The 17651-nt window shown below is 50.9% G+C and overlaps 1 protein-coding gene across 3 annotated transcripts in view; it reads left to right on the forward strand.

Moving 5' to 3' along the window:
* Positions 1–17651, forward strand: part of KIF26B (kinesin family member 26B) — a 517449-nt gene that overhangs the window by 250649 nt on the left and 249149 nt on the right. For all 3 annotated transcript variants that reach the window (XM_051820805.2, XM_051820806.2, XM_008268162.4), the window contains one exon: positions 1757–1908. In XM_051820805.2, the coding sequence (XP_051676765.2) occupies positions 1757–1908 (152 nt within the window). The remainder of the gene's footprint in view (positions 1–1756; positions 1909–17651) is intronic.

A 17651-nucleotide genomic window follows, 5' to 3' on the forward strand; every position in this document is an offset into this window, starting at 1 on the left:
CAGCACGCTGGTCCTGTCCTCAGCTGCCCTGTTGTTTCAGTGGCCTCATTCCTCGTGGGAGGGTGGGGGCAGCCCACACCCGGCGGGCAGGAGATGAAGGTCAGGGGCGGGCACGTGAGCCCTGCACCGAGGCCGCCGTCCCTGCTGGCTCCCAGGAATGGCCTCCAGGCCTTGGCTGCCTCAGCTGCCTTGGCTGCCTCTCCTCCCGTTTCTCTCACCTGGGTCAGGTTTCCTTCCAGCGTACTGGACGGATGGGAATTGACAAGTGTGGGTTGGCCGAATCACCGCTTTCCAAGTGAGAGCTTGCGTTTCAGCAGAGCGAGGTTTCGAGTCAGTGGGACTCAGGGTGCTGGCTGTTCTGCTCATGAGAAGCACAAATGTTTTCCTGTCCGGAGGTTAACAAATGGGATTTTTTTCACCGGCTTGCTGGCCTGCTCAGTTACGAGGTGGAAACTACTGATCTTTGCTTTCTTGCGCCTGTGGTTCGTAGGTGATTGGAAACGTGTCTCGCGTGATGTTAACGCTTGGAGCAGGCCAGCCTTTTTCTGAACTTAAATTTCCCCCATTTTGAAAAGAATATATTTTTCCTCTTTGTGAGTAGACTAAAATTTTACAGGAACAGGCTTCTCAAACAGCAGGTTCAGACTCAGAGTCTGCAACTCTGATATCACAGGGTTAGCCCTTGCCCAAAGCCTCTTTCTGCACGAGACTCTCATTTTCCCCCAAAAGTGTGGTTCTTCACAGTCTGGTGTGGGGATTTGGGAAAAAACAGACCCAGCCTCACCCTGTAGAAGGAATGATGGCCACCATTATTTCAACTGAAACGGAAGCCGCTTTTTCTTTTTTTAAATATTTATTTATTTATTTAAAAAGCAGAATTATAGAGAGGCAGTGACAGAGAGGAGAGAGAGAGTCTCTTCCATCCGTTGGTTCATTCCCCAGATGGCTGCAATGGCCAGAGCTGAGCTGGTCTGAAGCCAGAAGCCAGGAGCTTCTTCCAGGTCTCCCACATGTGTGCAGGGGCCTAAGCACTTGGGCCATCTTCTACTGCTTTCCCAGGCCATTGCAGAGAGCTAGATTGGAAGTGGAACAGCGGGGACTCAAACTGGCGCCCCTATGGGATGCTGGCACTGCAGGTGGCGGCTTTACCTGCTACGCCACAGCGCCAGCCTTGCCGCTTTGTCTTAACGAAGCAGGAGGAAATGACGTTTGTGACATGACCTCAGCCCTCCAGAAGAGAACACTGATACCCCTGGGGGCTGTGTGTGTTTTACAACAGCTTCTCCAAGTCACCTGCGTTACCCACTTCTCACCCCACTGCCACCACCACATGGCGCTTTGCCTAATTCCATATGTTCTTCATGAACAGGCTTGCTTCCCCCCCTAATAAAATAATCCTGCCTTCCAGAGTATTTGCGACCACCCCTGGTAAGCACCCAGAGTTTCCCGACGTCACTGTTCTGGTCCAAGGAGAAGCGTACACGGTTAATGGCTCATGGCTCACGCTTTCCCCTGAGACACAAGACATCACGAACCTTGCCACTTCAGGGCGGTGAATTTTTTCCAGTATTTTCCATGAAAGCGAGGTGGTGTCCTAGCTAAAGTCCCAGAAAATTGGAAGCCCTAAGCTCCCTCGGGTAACCAAGGGCAGGTGGGCTCGCTGCCCCAGCCCCTGCCCGCTCCCAGAGTCGCTGTGGGTGCTCAGGAGCCGCAGTGGGCCACAGGTAATGAGCTTAGTATCCGTTTTCGTTGTCAGATCTCCCAGCTGATGTCGGAGGCTGGCCGGGAAGGCCTGACCGAAGCAGCGCTGAACCGCTACAACGCCGACAAGCCGGCGGCCTCCCAGGGCTCCTGCGCGGCCGGCGACACTCCGGCCGGCACCTCGGTGGCCGCGTCCTTCTTCGCACGGTAAGAGAGAGCTGCTTGCGCGCCGGCTTCCTTAGTAAGAGCCCCTCTGATTGGCCTCTCTGGCGGCCAGGGTCAGCGGCAACGCTGGGGAGAGTTTGGGGCCCTTCCTTGACTTCGCTGGTGAGAACAGGCTTTGTCAGCAGTGTGGAGGCGCTGAGCCGGACAGAGCCTCCTTGAGGGGTCTGTGCTGTGCCTGCAGGATGCTGAGAGGCTCCCTTGGCCTCCACTCCCCAGATGCCAGGAGACTCCTCCCCGCCTCATGCCTACCCAGTACATCTCCAGGCGCTGTCGACCGTCCCTTGGCTGGAGCAACAGGTGCTGTGAGAGTGCGCGGCTCTCACGGTGCTGCCTGAAGGGCTTCGGCCTTTGGAAGCTGCTGTCTCCAGATCTGTGCTCTTGTTGCAGAACCGCTTGCAGACTGACTGTTAAATTGGTAGCACTTCTTCCCCTCTTCTGGGCGGACTAGCTGCCTAGCTATCGGATACTACCCGGCTAATCTTGGAAACTTGAAAAACACGAGAAATAGAAAAGAGAGGCATTTCAGCAATGTTTGCTGCCTAAGTTTAGCGACGTGGCAGACACAGGCCAGGAGACGAGGGACAGCTGAGCAGGAAAGAACCTCAGGGGTGGGCTAATTCCATCTCCTGATCTTATGAATAAGGAAATTTCACCGATGGCTTAGTTTATAGCAAAGACAAAAATAAAAGCCAGATTCCTCTGCTTCTGTCTCTAGGACCCATTCTTTATTTGGTGCTGGAAACTAAATCTTAGAAAATTTTCTCCACCTGCGATCCCCAAGCTCCTGAATGAACAGGACGTAGCACACATAGCAACAGATAGGAAATCACAAGACCTCTTGTGGTCAGGGTTTGAGTGTGCCTCAGTTTCCTTATGCTTCAAATGAGGATAACATCTATTCCACAGGGTTGCTGTGGAGAGTAAAATAAGACGACAGAAATTACAAAACACTGTCCACATGTGAATTCAGCCTGGTCTTACCCAGAAGACCCAGCAAGAAGGAATATTTCATGGCTTTTCTTAGCCTTAGCAATGGTAACATCCCAAACACAAATGTGAGGAAGGGACTCTGATTAGGAAGGGAGTGAGTCCAGGGAGGAACAGAAGGCTGATCCCTGGGTGAAGACACCATGAAGCCCACCCAACCACAGGGGACAGTGGGTTCATGCTGGGGTTCATGAGTCTCTGTGTTGTCTGAGACACTGAGCAAAGACCCCAGACTCCCTACTGTTCAGGGAAGGAAGGGAGAAGAAGGCTGGAGGCACAGACACTCCCCAGAGTGAGGTGGGTCACAGGTGTGCATCCATTGGCAGGCAGCCATAGCATGAGGAAGCCACATCCTGGCAGGTATAGTCCAGGCCAGAGAAGGCCCAGGGGACACTGTAGCTGTAGGTTCTTGGGTCCTTGTATCAATGGGGATTTGGCTGTTTCTGTAGAGCACCACGGTGGGTAGGCAAAGGCTGACTACAGCCCGGTGGCTGAGGGAGGCGTGTCCCCACTGGGGACAGAGGAGGCCTGGCTCACATGTCACAGGGCCTGGGGAGAGCGCAGTCCTGTCACTGAGCACCACCTGACCTTCCAACTGCGAGGACAGCCCGGACCCTGTGGGAGCCGATCTCAGTGCGTCTTCCTGAGGTCCTTTGAATGTGGGAAGTGTTCCGTTCAGGATCCTTCCAGAGAAGTTTCCAGAAGAGTGACTGGCTCACGAAAAGCCCCCAGAGAAGGATTTGAAGCAGGGAGACAGAGGAGGGCAGGGCCCCCTGATAGACAGCATTGGGGGGGGGTGTGTGGACAGGAGTTTCCTGGTGCCAGAAAACCAGCAGTGTCTTCAGAGTAAGGGAAAGGATGTCCCAGTGAGACACGCCTGGGGGTGCCTGGGTGCTGCGGCAGGGTGTGCCTGCAGCCAGATTTCCTGTTCATTGGTGGCGCATTTACAAACAAGCAAACAAGCAGATTGCTGGCAAAGCCAGTCTTGTCTGCAACTCCTGCTTGTGTAGCCAAGGGGTGCGATGTGCACACTGAGGTGACCCCAGAATGGAACGGCCACAGATGTCCCTGGGGGGCACCCTGCAGGTGATGCTAGCAAGAGACAGAGACCCTGAAACTCACCACTTCAGAATGGCGAGGGCCTGAGGTAGGAGCTTCCAGAGGGCTGGCGTGGACTCCCAGGGCTGCCTGCATCCTTGTGCATTCTTGGTGGTGAACACTGCTAGCCCTTGGAGCTTACAGTACTGAACGGCCAAGGAGTATGATCTAGGGTTTCCAACATGTAGTAGGGAAGGAGTAGCGAATGAAAAAGAATTTATGGATGTGTTTTCCTCTTACCCCTTCTGAACTACCCTTGTGTATCCTGTTCTGATCAGAAGTTGGATGTTGGTACATTAACAACTTCTGGGTCACCAGTGGGCACCTACAGAGAAGACTGAATGGCTGCCCAGGGTCCACGGTGTCTGGTGGTGCCAGGGATGTAGCTCACTGCTTTGGCTCGCATAGTTCCTGGTGTAGGACAAGTCCAGCCCAGCTCATGCTGTCAGACACCAACTGAGTTCTGCACCAAGGAGCCTTTGGGTTGCAGCTGAAGCAGAGCTGTGGAGGGTGATGGGAGCAGAGCTTGGGCTGGGCTAGGGGACGGGAGCCAATCTGGCTCTGTCGCTCTTGCCAACACTGGAAAGGCTTTAGAAGGCAGAGTTGGGTGTTGAAAGCAGGTTCTGTCCTCAGTGGACTTGGAGGCAGAGTCAGCTCCTACACCTTCAATGTGCTCTCCATTTTTCTTTCTCTCTTTTTTTAGAAGATTTTATTTATGTGAAAAGCACAGGTACAGAGAAAGAGGGATCTTCCATCCTCTGGTTCACTCCCCAAATGGCCACGATGGCTAGGGCAGGGCCAGACCGGAGCCAAGAGCTTCTTCCTGGTCTCCTTTGTATGGGCAGGGGACCCAGCACTTGGGTTGGTTTTCTCAAGCACGTTAGCAGGGCTCTCTACTTTTCAGCTCTCCCAGCTTGGCTGTGCAATGGGGACACAGCCCTCAGAGTCCACACGGGCCCAGGGCTCCTGCAGCTTCAGGTCAGGACCCTGGGGCCTGCTTGCAGGAAACTGTGCTGGAGGTGTCATTTAATATCAGGTGTCTGCCATTTGGCCTATTTGTGGCCAATGGGGCTGACATTGATGGAGACCTAACATGAACCATTTGTGGTTCACTGGGTCCTTAATATGCAAAATCCCCAGGGCCAGCTCTGTGGCTCAGTGGGTTAAGCTGCCAGCTGTGATGCCAGCACTGGTTCAAGTCTCAGCTGCTCTACTTCTTCTTCTTCTTTTTTTTGGACAGGCAGAGTGGACAGTGAGAGAGACAGAGAGAAAGGTCTTCCTTTTCCTTTGGTTCACCCTGCAATGGCCATTGTGGCTGGCGCACCGCGCTGATCTGAAGCCAGGAGCCAGGTGCTTCTCCTAGTCTCCCATGCGGGTGCAGGGCCCAAGCACTTGGGCCATCCTCCACTGCACTCCCGGGCCACAGCAGAGAGCTGGCCTGGAAGAGGGGCAACCGGGACAGAATCCGACGCCCCGACCGGGACTAGAACCCGGTGTGCCGGCACCGCAGGCGGAGGATTAGCCTATTGAGTTGCGGCGCCGGCCAACTGCTGCTGATCTAGCTCCCTGCTAATGTGCCCAGGAAATCAGCAGATGATGGCCCAAGTGCTTGGGCCCTTGACACCCACGTGGGAGAACCAGCTGGTGTTACTGGCTCTTGGCTTCCACCGGGCCCAACCCTGGCTGTTGTGGCCAACTGGGGAGTAAACCAGTGAGTGGAAGATCTCTCTCTTCCTCTCTTTCTGTCACTCTGCCTTTCAAATGAATAAAATCTTAAAAACACAATTTTATGCCAAAATCCATTCTCAGAGTAACCCTGTGAGGGAGATGTTGTTGGTTTTATGGATAATGAAAGTGGTATCCTGATGTTCAGTTACTGGGCCGAAGCCACACCACAATGAGGTGGGGAGTCCATTTCATTTGCTCTCTTGGGAGTCTCTTTTTCTATTCTCTGTGCTAACCAGGCCCAGTAAAACACTTTATTATAGGTTTATTCACTGTAGTTATAAACTGATCATCATTGCTTATAGAACACTTTTTAAGAGTTTTTAATGGAAATTTATGTGAGAGGCAGAGAGAGATGGACAGACAGAGTACAATAGACAGATGTAGAGAGCTCTGTTTGCTGGTCACTCCCCAAATGCTGACAGTGGCTGGACCAGAGCTGGAGGGTGGAGCCAGGAACACACAGGTGACAGGAACCCAACTACTTGAGCCATCACCTACTGCATTGGCAAGAAGCTGGGATCAGGATTCAGACCTGAGCCAGGATTCAAACCCAGTCACTCTATGTGGGATATGGGTGTCTTAACTGTTAGACCAAACTCCTGCTTCTGTGAAAACACTTTTGAAGTCAGTGGGTCCTCTGGTTTGTTTGGGAAGACAGCTGTGACAGCAACAGTAATGAGTCAGTTTGTTGAGGGTTGCAGATGTCTATTCTTCATTATGATATTAGCTTTTTTGTTGTTGTTGTTTTTGTTTTTGAAAGGCAGAGTGGACAGTGAGAGAGAGAGACAGAGAGAAAGGTCTTCCTTTGCTGTTGGTTCACCCTCATATGGCCGCCGCGGCCGGCGCGCTGCGGCCGGTGCACCGCGCTGATCCAATGGCAGGAGCCAGGTACTTATCCTGGTCTACCATGGGGTGCAGGGCCCAAGCACTTGGGCCATCCTCCACTGCACTCCCGGGCCACAGCAGAGAGCTGGCCTGGAAGAGGGGCAACCGGGACAGAATCTGGCTCCCCGACCGGGACTAGAACCCGGTGTGCCGGCGCTGCAAGGCGGAGGATTAGCCTAGTGAGCCACGGCGCCGGCCTGATATTAGCTTTTATTTTTAAGTGCTTACTCTTCAGAACTGTGGGAGGAAGTCCAGGTGGACCTTGTTGCATCTTAGGCCCAGCGTCTGTAAGATCAGAATCCCCGTGCTGCATAGGCGCAATGCTTTTGGAAGGGGGCTGCACGTGTGGTCTGTGGACCAGTGCTGAGCCACACACTGTCTCTAGTGCAGTTGCTGAGAAGAAGCGCTTAGAAACGGATGCAAGTTGATAGAATAATTGTACGCCCATTGCCTCAGTCGACGTGCCCTGCTATAGCAAAAAGCTTGACACTGGGTCATTTATGAAGGGCAGAGATGTGTTTCCTCCATTTCTGAAGGCTGGCAAGTTCAAAATCAGGGAGCCAGCACTGGGGTCCGGTGAGGCCTGGTCTTCATCAAGAGGCGGTGAGGCCAGGAGGGCTGTGCCTGCACAAGCAGATTAATGCCCCCATCAGAATGCATCAGCGGGAGTTCCAGTCTTCTGCCCTGTGCTGTCCACCAAGTGAAGACAGCCATGTGGTGCCATCGTGGGACCAGAGAGCAGCCACGAAGGGCGTGGGCTTTGGAGAGGACACATTCAAACCACAGTGTCTGAATCTAAGAATAAAACACTGGGGACTACATTCGATATGTACTCAGAAATGAAAGAACAAGTGTCCATCACCACACGAAGTTTAAGAGTCCCTGCTTTAAAGAATGGTGTGGCCCACCTGCACCCGCATGGGAGGCCAGGAGGAAGCACCTGGCTCCTGGCTTCGGGTCGGTGCAGCGCGCCAGCCACAGCGGCCATTGGGGGGTGAACCAAAGGAAAAGGAAGACCTTTCTCTCTCTCTCTCTCTCTCTCTCTCTCTCTCTCACTGTCTAACTCTGCCTGTCAAAAAAAAAAAAAAAAAAATGGTGTGGCCCATAGCACCTGTTCTGACTAATGTTTCTCCTGCCAGATTCCTCTCTCTCTCTCTCTCTCTCTCTCTCTCTCTCTGTCACTCATTAGCATCTTGGTAGCTGTCTTTGCTTCAGAATTTCAGTGTCCTGTCTTTTGAAAAACACTTTTTTTTTTTCTGGAAGAAAGAGTAAATGTGGACCGGAGAAGGCATTGACACAGCTGGTCATCAAGTTGCTGAGCTACCGTGCATGCTGTCTCATGGCTTTGGGAATAAAGGCCATTGCCAGCTGAGCAGCCTCCTTGCTGTGCTTCTCACCTGAATGTGGCATGGTGAGGGCGGTCTGAGAAGTCCTTCCCGTTGGCTGGCTGTTCCCTCGGACACAGATGTTACCTCATTCTGTACTTTGTCTTACACTGTGGAAGTGCGTGCATGGCACTCCAGCATCGTGGATTGGGGCGGTGAAACCTTCATTTTTCCTGGACAGAAGTGAGCAGGTTCTGGATTATGCACGTGGGAGAATAAAAAAAATCTTTGAATGACCTCATGACTTCCCACTGGTTTTTCTTTCCTAACACTTACCATTTGTGGTTCTTTTATTCATGGAGAAAGTGAAGCTCTGCAGGACTTAGCTGCGTGTTCTGAACACGTGTTTGGAAAACGGTGAGAACTTGCCAAGGGCAGTTCCAAGTTTTGGCGGAACAGGAGTTGGTGAGTGCAGAGCTGTCCGGTTCTGCCTTCTGACGTCACTTCCGATTGTGGTAGTGTTTGCTATAGCACTTTCTTAGCTTTCAGTCTTTCTACCCAGTTCAGGTCAAAATTTTTGATTAAACCCCCTCCTTTCTTGAGGTAAATGAATGCTTTTCCATTCTTTTTTCACTGCTTCTCTCTGGCTTCAGATTACCCAGGACCTGCAGATCCTGTGTCCTCTGTCCTACTGTTCATTATGGGATTCATCCCGTTAGTTACAAGTCCTCTCTCCACTGTTTTTCTAGCAACAGGGTTCTTTCGTGCTTACTGACTGTCTTCTTGGAGATTCTGACCTTACACAGTTTTTTGTTTTGTTTTTTTTTTTTAACTGCTGATTGAAACCATGTCTGTGCTGGGTGTGGGATTTCGTGGATTGACTGGGGTGCTCATCTCAAAAGAGCGTTGCCCTCCAGTTCATTCTGTGGGATGTATGTGCATTGCTGTCTCTTTTCCCCTTGCCTTTGGCCCAAACTCATTCTTCTCTTTTTTTTTATTTTTATTTTTATTTTTATTTATTTATTTATTTTTTATTTTTTGACAGGCAGAATGGACAGTGAGAGAGAGAGACAGAGAGAAAGGTCTTCCTTTGCCGTTGGTTCACCCTCCAATGGCCGCCGCGGCCGGCGCACCGCGCTGATCCGGAGCCAGGAGCCAGGTGCTTTTCCTGGTCTTCCATGGGGTGCAGGGCCCAAGCACCTGGGCCATCCTCCACTGCACTCCCGGGCCACAGCAGAGAGCTGGCCTGGAAGAGGGGCAACCGGGACAGAATCCAGCGCCCCAACCGGGACTAGAACCCGGTGTGCTGGCGCCGCAAGGTGGAGGATTAGCCTAGTGAGCCGCGGCGCCAGCCTCATTCTTCTCTTGAGGATGCCACTCTGTTTCTGTCCCCCAAGACTCCCGGTCTTTATCTTTAAACAGCTCTTCGGTTCCCTAGGATCTTTGTCCAAGCATCTTGAGCATGTCGCCGGCTGTTTCGTGACTGATTTGACCAGTCTGCCCTTGAGGCCAGAGGTTGCTGTGGCATTAAAACCAGGACCGGCCTGGGCCCAGGGTCATGGCCGAGGCTGAGCAGAGAGGACGGAGTCCTGGCTCCAGGGCCCACCTGGGGACCACCTTGCTTCTCTCGTCACCCCCTGGCAGGACCTGTGCTCAGTGCTGTGGACACATATGCCATTGCTGTCGCTGGCACTGTTGTTGTCCCCAGCCAACTCAAACAACACCTTGCTGTGCTGGTCCCAGCAGATGCTCTTATCGTCTGCTCATGAGGAGTGAAGACTGGCGTTAGTCACTGGGTGCTTACCGCAGAGCAGTGGAGTTGATTACATCAAAGAAGGACGAGAAGGAGTGGGGAACTACTCCATCGGGCCCTGCCCCCTTGAAAGACACTCACATCTTCCCACTAGAAATACATCAGCAACCGTTAGCAGGGCGCAGCCACCCTGGACCTGCCACAGTTGGTCTCCGGTGACCTCGGAGGAGAACAGTGAAGCTACATGGGCTGTGTGCAATCCCCACCCCACCTCCCGCCGCAGGACATGGGTGAAATGGGGCAGTTTCTGATTGAACAACTCCTTCGTCTGACTGACGGCCGGTCCTGGTGTTGGCAGTCGGCTGCCAACATCTGGGAATCATTTGCACAGCCCTGCCTAGGTTGAAAACCCGGTTCATGTCTTGGTGCGGGTGTTTGAAGGCAAAACCATTTCAGCAAGCCTGAAGGAGCTCAGTGATTCCTGTCAAATACTCTTAGGATCAGGCTTCCTAGTTCTTATTGTACATTTTGAATGCCTTCTTTCTTCGTCTTTTTTTTTTTTTTTTTTTTTTTGCTGATGTTGGAGGATGGGACGGAAGGATTTCGGGTAAAGCAAAAAGGGAGATGGAGTAACCTAAGGTTGAATCCACAGGCTGACACCAGCTTTCTGACTGTGGACAAGTCACCTAAACTCTTTAAGCCTCCGTTTCGTCTTTTAAGTGGAGATCATCATATCGGCGTTATGGGATTATGGCGAAGATCAAGTGAAAATATGAGAGTACTTCGTAAACTTCGTTTAAACCCTAGGACTGATGTTCAGGTGGAGTTCTGCCTTGCGTGAGGTATCCAGCACAACTCAGCCTTCTCTTTGGAGAAGACGGCCTTTGGCTGTGTCCCATGCGCCTTTGCTGTGTGTTTACACGGCACAGTGTAATCCCGCTTCATCATAGTCCCGGCCTTCTGCAGCAGCCATAAAGACACTGCCTCTGCGGAGCGCCAAAGACCAGTTACCCCTGCAAGCGTCCCCGAGTACCAACCGCGTGCAGTTGGCCACTGACAACATCAACGAGCCACGCGGGGAGAGAGCTGAAGGCTGCGTTCGCACAGGCTCCGGTTAGTTGGCCTCTTGCTTCCAAGTCTATGGAAGTAGTTTCATTTTGTAAAGTTTATAGCCCTGGAAAAACTGATCTCAAACAATGAGAAAAGGAACAAAGGGGAAGAGGAAGATAGGGAGGCACATTTAAGAATTCTGTTAGGGCTCCCGTGGGGGTGCTGGTTCGAGTCTCAGCTGTTCCACTTCTGATCCACCTTCTTGCTAATTGTGCCAGTGGAGGATGGTCCACATGCTTAGGCCCCTACCACCCATGTAGGAGACCCAGAGGAAGCCCCTGGCTCCCAGCTACGTACCAGACAGGCCCAGCTCTGGCCATTTTGGCCATTTGGGGAGTGAACCAGCGGATGGAAGATTCGTATTCATTCTCTCTCTCTCCTTTTCTCTCTCTGTATCTCTGCCTTTCAAATAAATATTTTTTTAAAAAGAATTCTGTTAGCTTAGAGCTTGGCGGTGACTCAACTGCTACAAACTAGTATTGGCATGGCCATGGCAGTGAACATTAACCCAAACGGTACATCAAAGGAAAGGGGGCAAATGTTCTTTTTCTTTGTTAGCATGCCCATGACTAATCTGGGCCCTGAAGAGGGAGGATGGGTGAGCTGGAGTAGGCACAGGGAGAGCAGAGCAGAGCCCTGGTCCTGAGGAGGGAACAGGTGGATGGGAGCAGAGTCCATTTCACCCGCTATGCGGTTCTTCAGTTGGTGTCCTGCTCTGTGCTTCTGCCAGAACCCTATTGTAATTCATCTATGATTGTTCTTTCCTTCAGGACTGACTGCATTAAAACACAGGAGCCCACATTTATTGAGGATTTTCTGCCTGCCACACACTATTCTGAGGTCTTAACATACATTTAATCTTCAGAAGCTCCCACGAGTTGGCCCTGTTATTATCTCGTCATTCCCACGTGGGCGAATGAAGCCCAGAGAGCCGACGTGGCTTGACGGTGGGCATACAGCAGGCAGGCAATGAGCAGGCATCTGATCCCGGAGCCCGTAAACCAGCATGGAAGTTCCCGAGGATGGGCGTGTCTGCCTTTTCATTCTTGTTCGGAGCCCAGGACCTAAAAGAGCCCTCTAGAAATGTTTGCTGAGTACACAGACACTCTGAGCCACTCGAGAAGGGTGGGTGGACAGGAAGTGAAGAGCCTCAGTGGGGGTGGTGAGTGAGCCCAACGTAGAGGAAGGATGTGAAGCACAGGATAGAACCCAAGGCGCGTGGGGCTGGGAGGGGGCAGGTGCTGACCCACTGCCCTGTATTCTCAAGTCGTGGTGGTGACTAAGATGTTGCTTCTGTCTCCGAATAAAAGCTGAAAGGTTGTCAGGGGCTGGAAGGCTCCCTGCACCTGCAGGCATCCCCACCCCTCTTGTGCTGCTGCTCTCCCTGTTATGTCCTCTGCTCTGGGCACATAGACCTCCTTGTGGCCCCACAGTAAGTGCCCACACCGCCCCTCCCCAGAGCTTTGCCCCTCTGCTTCCTTCTGCCCTTTCTCCCGAGGTCTGTCCTAACTCACCTCCTCTCTCATGTGATTCCTACCTACTCTGTTGTGAATATTTGTTGACTGAGGGAATGAATGTGACAAAAGGGACATGGCCAAGTCTCAGCATTGTCCTCCACTGAATTTCTTTGAGAACTTTGCATATTCCTCCCTCAATTCAAGCTAAAGTCTTTGAAATTAAATTATTCTATTTGCTTTAGGATTTTTTTGGGGGGGAACAGCATAATAATAAAGCATGAAGACAGGCACCGTTAGGAAATCGAGACTCATATTAAAATGTAAGTTTCTAGTTGTCTTTTGGAGAGGAGGATTTGTAGTGGGAGGGACAAGTGGTTCTGCCTGCAATGATAGACCAGGGAAAGAGTTAAAACAGAGGAAAAGAGTTATTAGTTATAGGAGTAGCACAAACAAAGTAGGGCTCTCCATCTTTTTCCTGTCTTGCTGAAAACCTGTCTTTGCCTCTCTTGAATAAACCCCTTTGCTTCCACTCCCCCTGCTTTGATTTATTATTTTAATTCTATAGCTGTCTTAGTGAAGTATGTAAAGCATTTGGGGATAAAATCACGTGGAAGACATTCTAGAAACTAAAGATGGATTCTATTAGGCGGTGTTGGGTGGAGAGGTTCAGGATGCTGATGGATCACATTGGTGCTGGGAACGCATCTGTCTGTGGCATTGTCTTCCGGCTGCATAAGCAATTGGCTCCTCCTTGAGGGTCTAAGAAGGAGGGATTGCTGGGACACTGGGGTGGTTAGAAGTAGGTAGAACTGTAGCACAGGGACACAATGGAACATCTCTGCTGGAGGTGTCCTCAAAGGTGGGGTCTTTATTATCTTGCCTCTAAAATGGAAATAATGAATGCTTCCATTCCTTCTATCTGATTACTCCTTGATGAATGTTTCCATTACTTCTATCTGATTTCACGAGAACAGAAACTGAGCTAATCCCTCTGCCCCTCTCTGCGCAGAGCATCATATCCAGCATGGAAAAGCAGCTCAGTGAGTGGATACTGCAAAGAGACCTCAGCCACGCATGGAGACTTAGGTCTGCCTTGCTTCTGCAGAGTCCTGTTGATAAGCGAGGGGATTGTGTGGGAAAACGGCACCGGGTGCTGGGTAGCCCCCGAGTTCTCATTAGTCCAAGTTCCAGTCGCATGAGGGATAAAAAGAATTCTGGTGCACAGATGAATAGAATCTTTTCCGTTATCGATTTGCACATGATCAGACCCAGCATTGCACTATTTCCCACAATCATCTAGCATTTTCTTTAGCATATGCAAAATGATTTTAGTGTCACATTGTAATTAGATGCCTTTTTCCTGGCACCTGGAGTGCTGGTGCGTGAAATACAACTAAATTTGGGAAATATAATTCCATGAGCCTGGAAATAATGACCTGTGTTGTTTGCTGGCATCCTCAGGAGCCAAAGCCTTAAGAGTCCGTAGTTTGTCCTTTTAAACCCTAGCAAAGGAAAGAAAGGGCTTTGGCCATGACAAAGAAAGACATTCTCTTGGGGGCCTGTACTGAGAAAGGGTACCAGGCAAGTCTCTTTGAATAAAAAAAAAAAGAAAGAAAAAAACCCTGAGAAAATATAAGCCATCATTCAAAATTTATTTCTAGTCTTTTAGGTGCTTCAGAAAATAAATGTGGTTCATTTTTCTCAAATGAATTTCCATTTATTGTCAGAGCTGTCTCTTCGGTGCTCAGTCTAAAGCGACAAGGTGGCATTTGTGGGGAAAAGAGAATATTTCTTAACCTGTCCATCTGGAATTTCAGAGGCACTTGCCAGGGATGAAAATACACTCAGCAGCCTTCAGTCCCTACATGCTCTCACCCCCTAAAGGGGCTAACACACAAAATTACGACCTTGTTTCTACCGTTGAGGACTTCCAGGTGCCAGGCTGAAAATCGCGAGAGGTAGCGAAAGGGAGCCACGGATCCCCAGTGTGCTGTAAAGTCTGCAGAGCCTCCCTCACCCCGCCCCCTGCTTCCGGCCCCCAAGACAAGGCAGGTCTCTGAGGCTCTCAGCAGTTCACATGCCGCAGCTTACAAAGGGCAGGTTCTGGGAGCCCCCTGTGCCCCACCCCCGGTCACTCATCCTAAGCAAAACCTTACAGCTCCAAGGGGCCTGCGTCTGTGATCAGGCCTGGAAGCTTCCTCTGGCTGCCGGAGCCCCCAGTGCCACAAATGCAGCTGCAGAGAGTTCCAGCAGTGTACTGCCTTTTGGGAACAGTCCCCAGGCAAGACGGGCGGGAGTTGCTGGGTAGGCATCTAGCGCCCCGGTCCCTCAGCTGGGTTCTCTCTGAGGCATGGCCTGCCTCTCAGCTCTGCTGTGTCAGCTTGAGCTGTCCACATCCACAACCTGCATGATAACACAGCTCCTGTGGGCTTCCCCACTCTCCTATTGCTACTACCCGAGGTTACCTCCTGGGAACACCTCGCAGAGCCCACATCCTAGTTCAGGGATGCTTCTGAGGAAGTAGTGTTAGATGTGGGCAGTACCCACCCTCCCACCCACCCATCCGTTCATCTGTCCACCCACCCATCTGCCCATCCGTCTGTCCGTCCACCCATCAGCAGCTGGTAATCACTTTCTATATGCCAGTTATTAAATTACATGCTAAGGAGAACCAACCAACAGTCACTGCCCTCAGTCCAGTGGGGACAGTTGGAAACAACGTGGACGCTCAGGACAGATAAGTTCATGAGAACATCCAGTATTATCCTTTCCAAGCCTTCGGGTTGCTTAGAAATTAAAGATGGCTTCCCAGCACCTATTACTATCAGAAATTACCTCACTCACTTACTGGCTTCCTGGTTTGTGCCAGTCTCTCCGTCTAGAATGCAAGGTCTGTGGAAAGAGGCACCTGTGTAGCTTGTGCCATGGCTGTACCCTCAACTCTCAGAGCAGGGCCCCTGCGCGTGGCTGGCGCGCGATAAGTATTTGGCGAGTCTGTGTCAGGACCCCTATGGAGTCTACCATGGAGACTTGGGCAGCCTCCTCGGCTGCCTCCTGGGGGAAGTGCACCTGTGAGGAGTTGTAACTGAGTTCCACCCTGGCAGTCAAGTCTGCAGCACACAGTGGAAGCCTCTGCGCAGGGCAGGAGGGAAAGTGGGACTTGGTGACGGTGCCGTGGGCTGGGAGGCTTCCTCTGCTCCCTGCTCCTTGGAAAGGAAGTACTTTTGCCCAACTGTGTCCCTAAGGTGAGCTCTTTGCTTCAACATAAAGAATTATTCCATTGTAAGGGATTTCCTTCTAATGAGCCTGCTGAGTTCCTTTATTTGTTTTCTTTGTGCCCTGAATACTAAACTCTCAGCTGGGAGCCTCTGCTGATGGAACACACTTTTCCCACCTCCCCTCTGAGCCTGCGCGGTACCACTGAAGTGGTTCAGAGAAGCCCCAGAAGAAAGGGCACTTCAACTTTGGAATGTAGATGTTCTGTCCACAGGCTCAAAGAAGTGACCACCTCCGGTCATTCCCTCCTCCATGGGGACACAGCTGACTCACATACCCAGGGCATTAGCAAGTCCAAACTCTGCAGGCCTGGCCATTCTAGCCAAAGTTGATCCCGCGGCCCTTCAGTCCAAGGCAGCCTGGAGGAAGAATCCCTGCCCCGTCAGTGCACCCCTGTCTTCTCTGACTTGTTGGATGGGGCGCGCCCCCTTTATGGGAGATAATCTGCTTTTCTCAGAGTGCACTGATGTAAATGTGACTCTTGTCTACAGAATACCTTCACAGAAACATCTAGACTGGGATTTGACCAAACAACTGGACACCACTGCCTAGCCACATTGACACATACAATTAACCGCCATGCCCGGAATCAGCAGTAAGTTTAACTTGCAAATTCACTGCATTCCATGCAATTCATCAAGTCCACATGGAGACTGGCAGAGGTTGCTTCTGGCACTTGTTTCTTAGTGTTCAGGCCGCTGAGGTGATGCACCTGCTGCCTCTCAGTGGGGAGCTCACCCATCCCCTCCCTCCGAGAACTCTGTCCCAGTCCTCGTGCCTGCGCGTCCCTACCTGTTGACATGTGGAGCTCCATCCTCCTGTTTTTGGCATAAGTCAGAGAATCCTATAATTCCTTAGGACACTGCGCACTTAGTTTGAGCTTACACACTAAAGATGGAGAAAATGAAAACAGATAACATTAATTTTTAAGCTTCTTCTGTGGTCCTGATTGCCAACCACAGCCTCGGAGACCTGCGGTGGATTTAGTGCTTTGTGTGTTCCGTATTTCCTTTCAGCCCGGACAGGTGAAGAACTCTGATTTATGGAGCTCGGATCCTGCTTAGTTGGGAAGTAGGAGGAGGGAAACAAAGTGTGGTTAAGCTGCAGTAAATTCAAACATCACCCTAGTATTTCTTTACACATTCAGGGAAAAAAAAATCCAACTTAAGTCTGTTGCTACAAGGGCTCATAAATTTAAAATAACAAGACTATTTCCTATACACCTGGAGCTTCAGAATTACAACCCATGAATTGTGCAATTGCCCACTTCCCCAAAGAGGCACCCATACCTCTGAAATCCCAGCTATCATTCACCCCTGTCTTCTGACCTCTGCTTAAAGAACTATTGCAGTTAAAGGGAGTTGTGGCTGTGAAGCGTAGCATCTTGGAATCTGGTCTCATTTTTTCTTCTCAAACTTTGCTCTGATCCCCACTTCTGTTTGTGTGTGTGTGTGTGTGTGTGTGTTTTGACAAATTTTAGAACAGGTCTGACAGCATCAAAAATAAAACATAGGCTTTCTTGTCTTTGCAGCGTGTTCTGAAGCATGGAGGAACCTCAGATCAGCTGGTGGGATGAATTTGATTAGCCTTTTACATGTTTTAGCACCTGCACACCACAGAGCTTCCAGGAGTGGGGAAATTGTATTTCCTCCTTTCTCTAAGGGACTGCTCATCACCTGGGCCCTGTAGCTGCTGTACGCTAATTAACGGGGGTTTAGGTTGAGCAGCACTGTTGGATAAAGGAAGCTGAAAGAAGAACACACACAACTTTAGGGCCTCATAGGTTTTCAATTCTTCCTCTTGTTCTTTGAGAGCTGTGTGTACTTTCTTTGAGCAAATGCATAAATAAAGGAGAAGGAGAGGCTATACTTGGCTTTTCAAATTTCTTTGCAAATGTCAGGTCAGGGCAGAACTGAGTTTTCACAACTGCCCCACCCAGCCCTCACACTCCTAGGTACTGGCAGGAGAGAAATGAAGGCCTGTGTTCACGCAGAGACCTGTACAGGAACGTTCTTGGAGGTGGTGTTTGTGACTGTCCTGAACTGGAAACGTCCCGACGCCTACCCACTGGGAAAGGATGAACGAAATGTGAGGCACCCACACAGT

The sequence above is a fragment of the Oryctolagus cuniculus genome, chromosome 13 (assembly GCF_964237555.1).
Source record: "Oryctolagus cuniculus chromosome 13, mOryCun1.1, whole genome shotgun sequence".
NCBI classification, from domain to species: Eukaryota; Metazoa; Chordata; class Mammalia; order Lagomorpha; family Leporidae; genus Oryctolagus; species Oryctolagus cuniculus.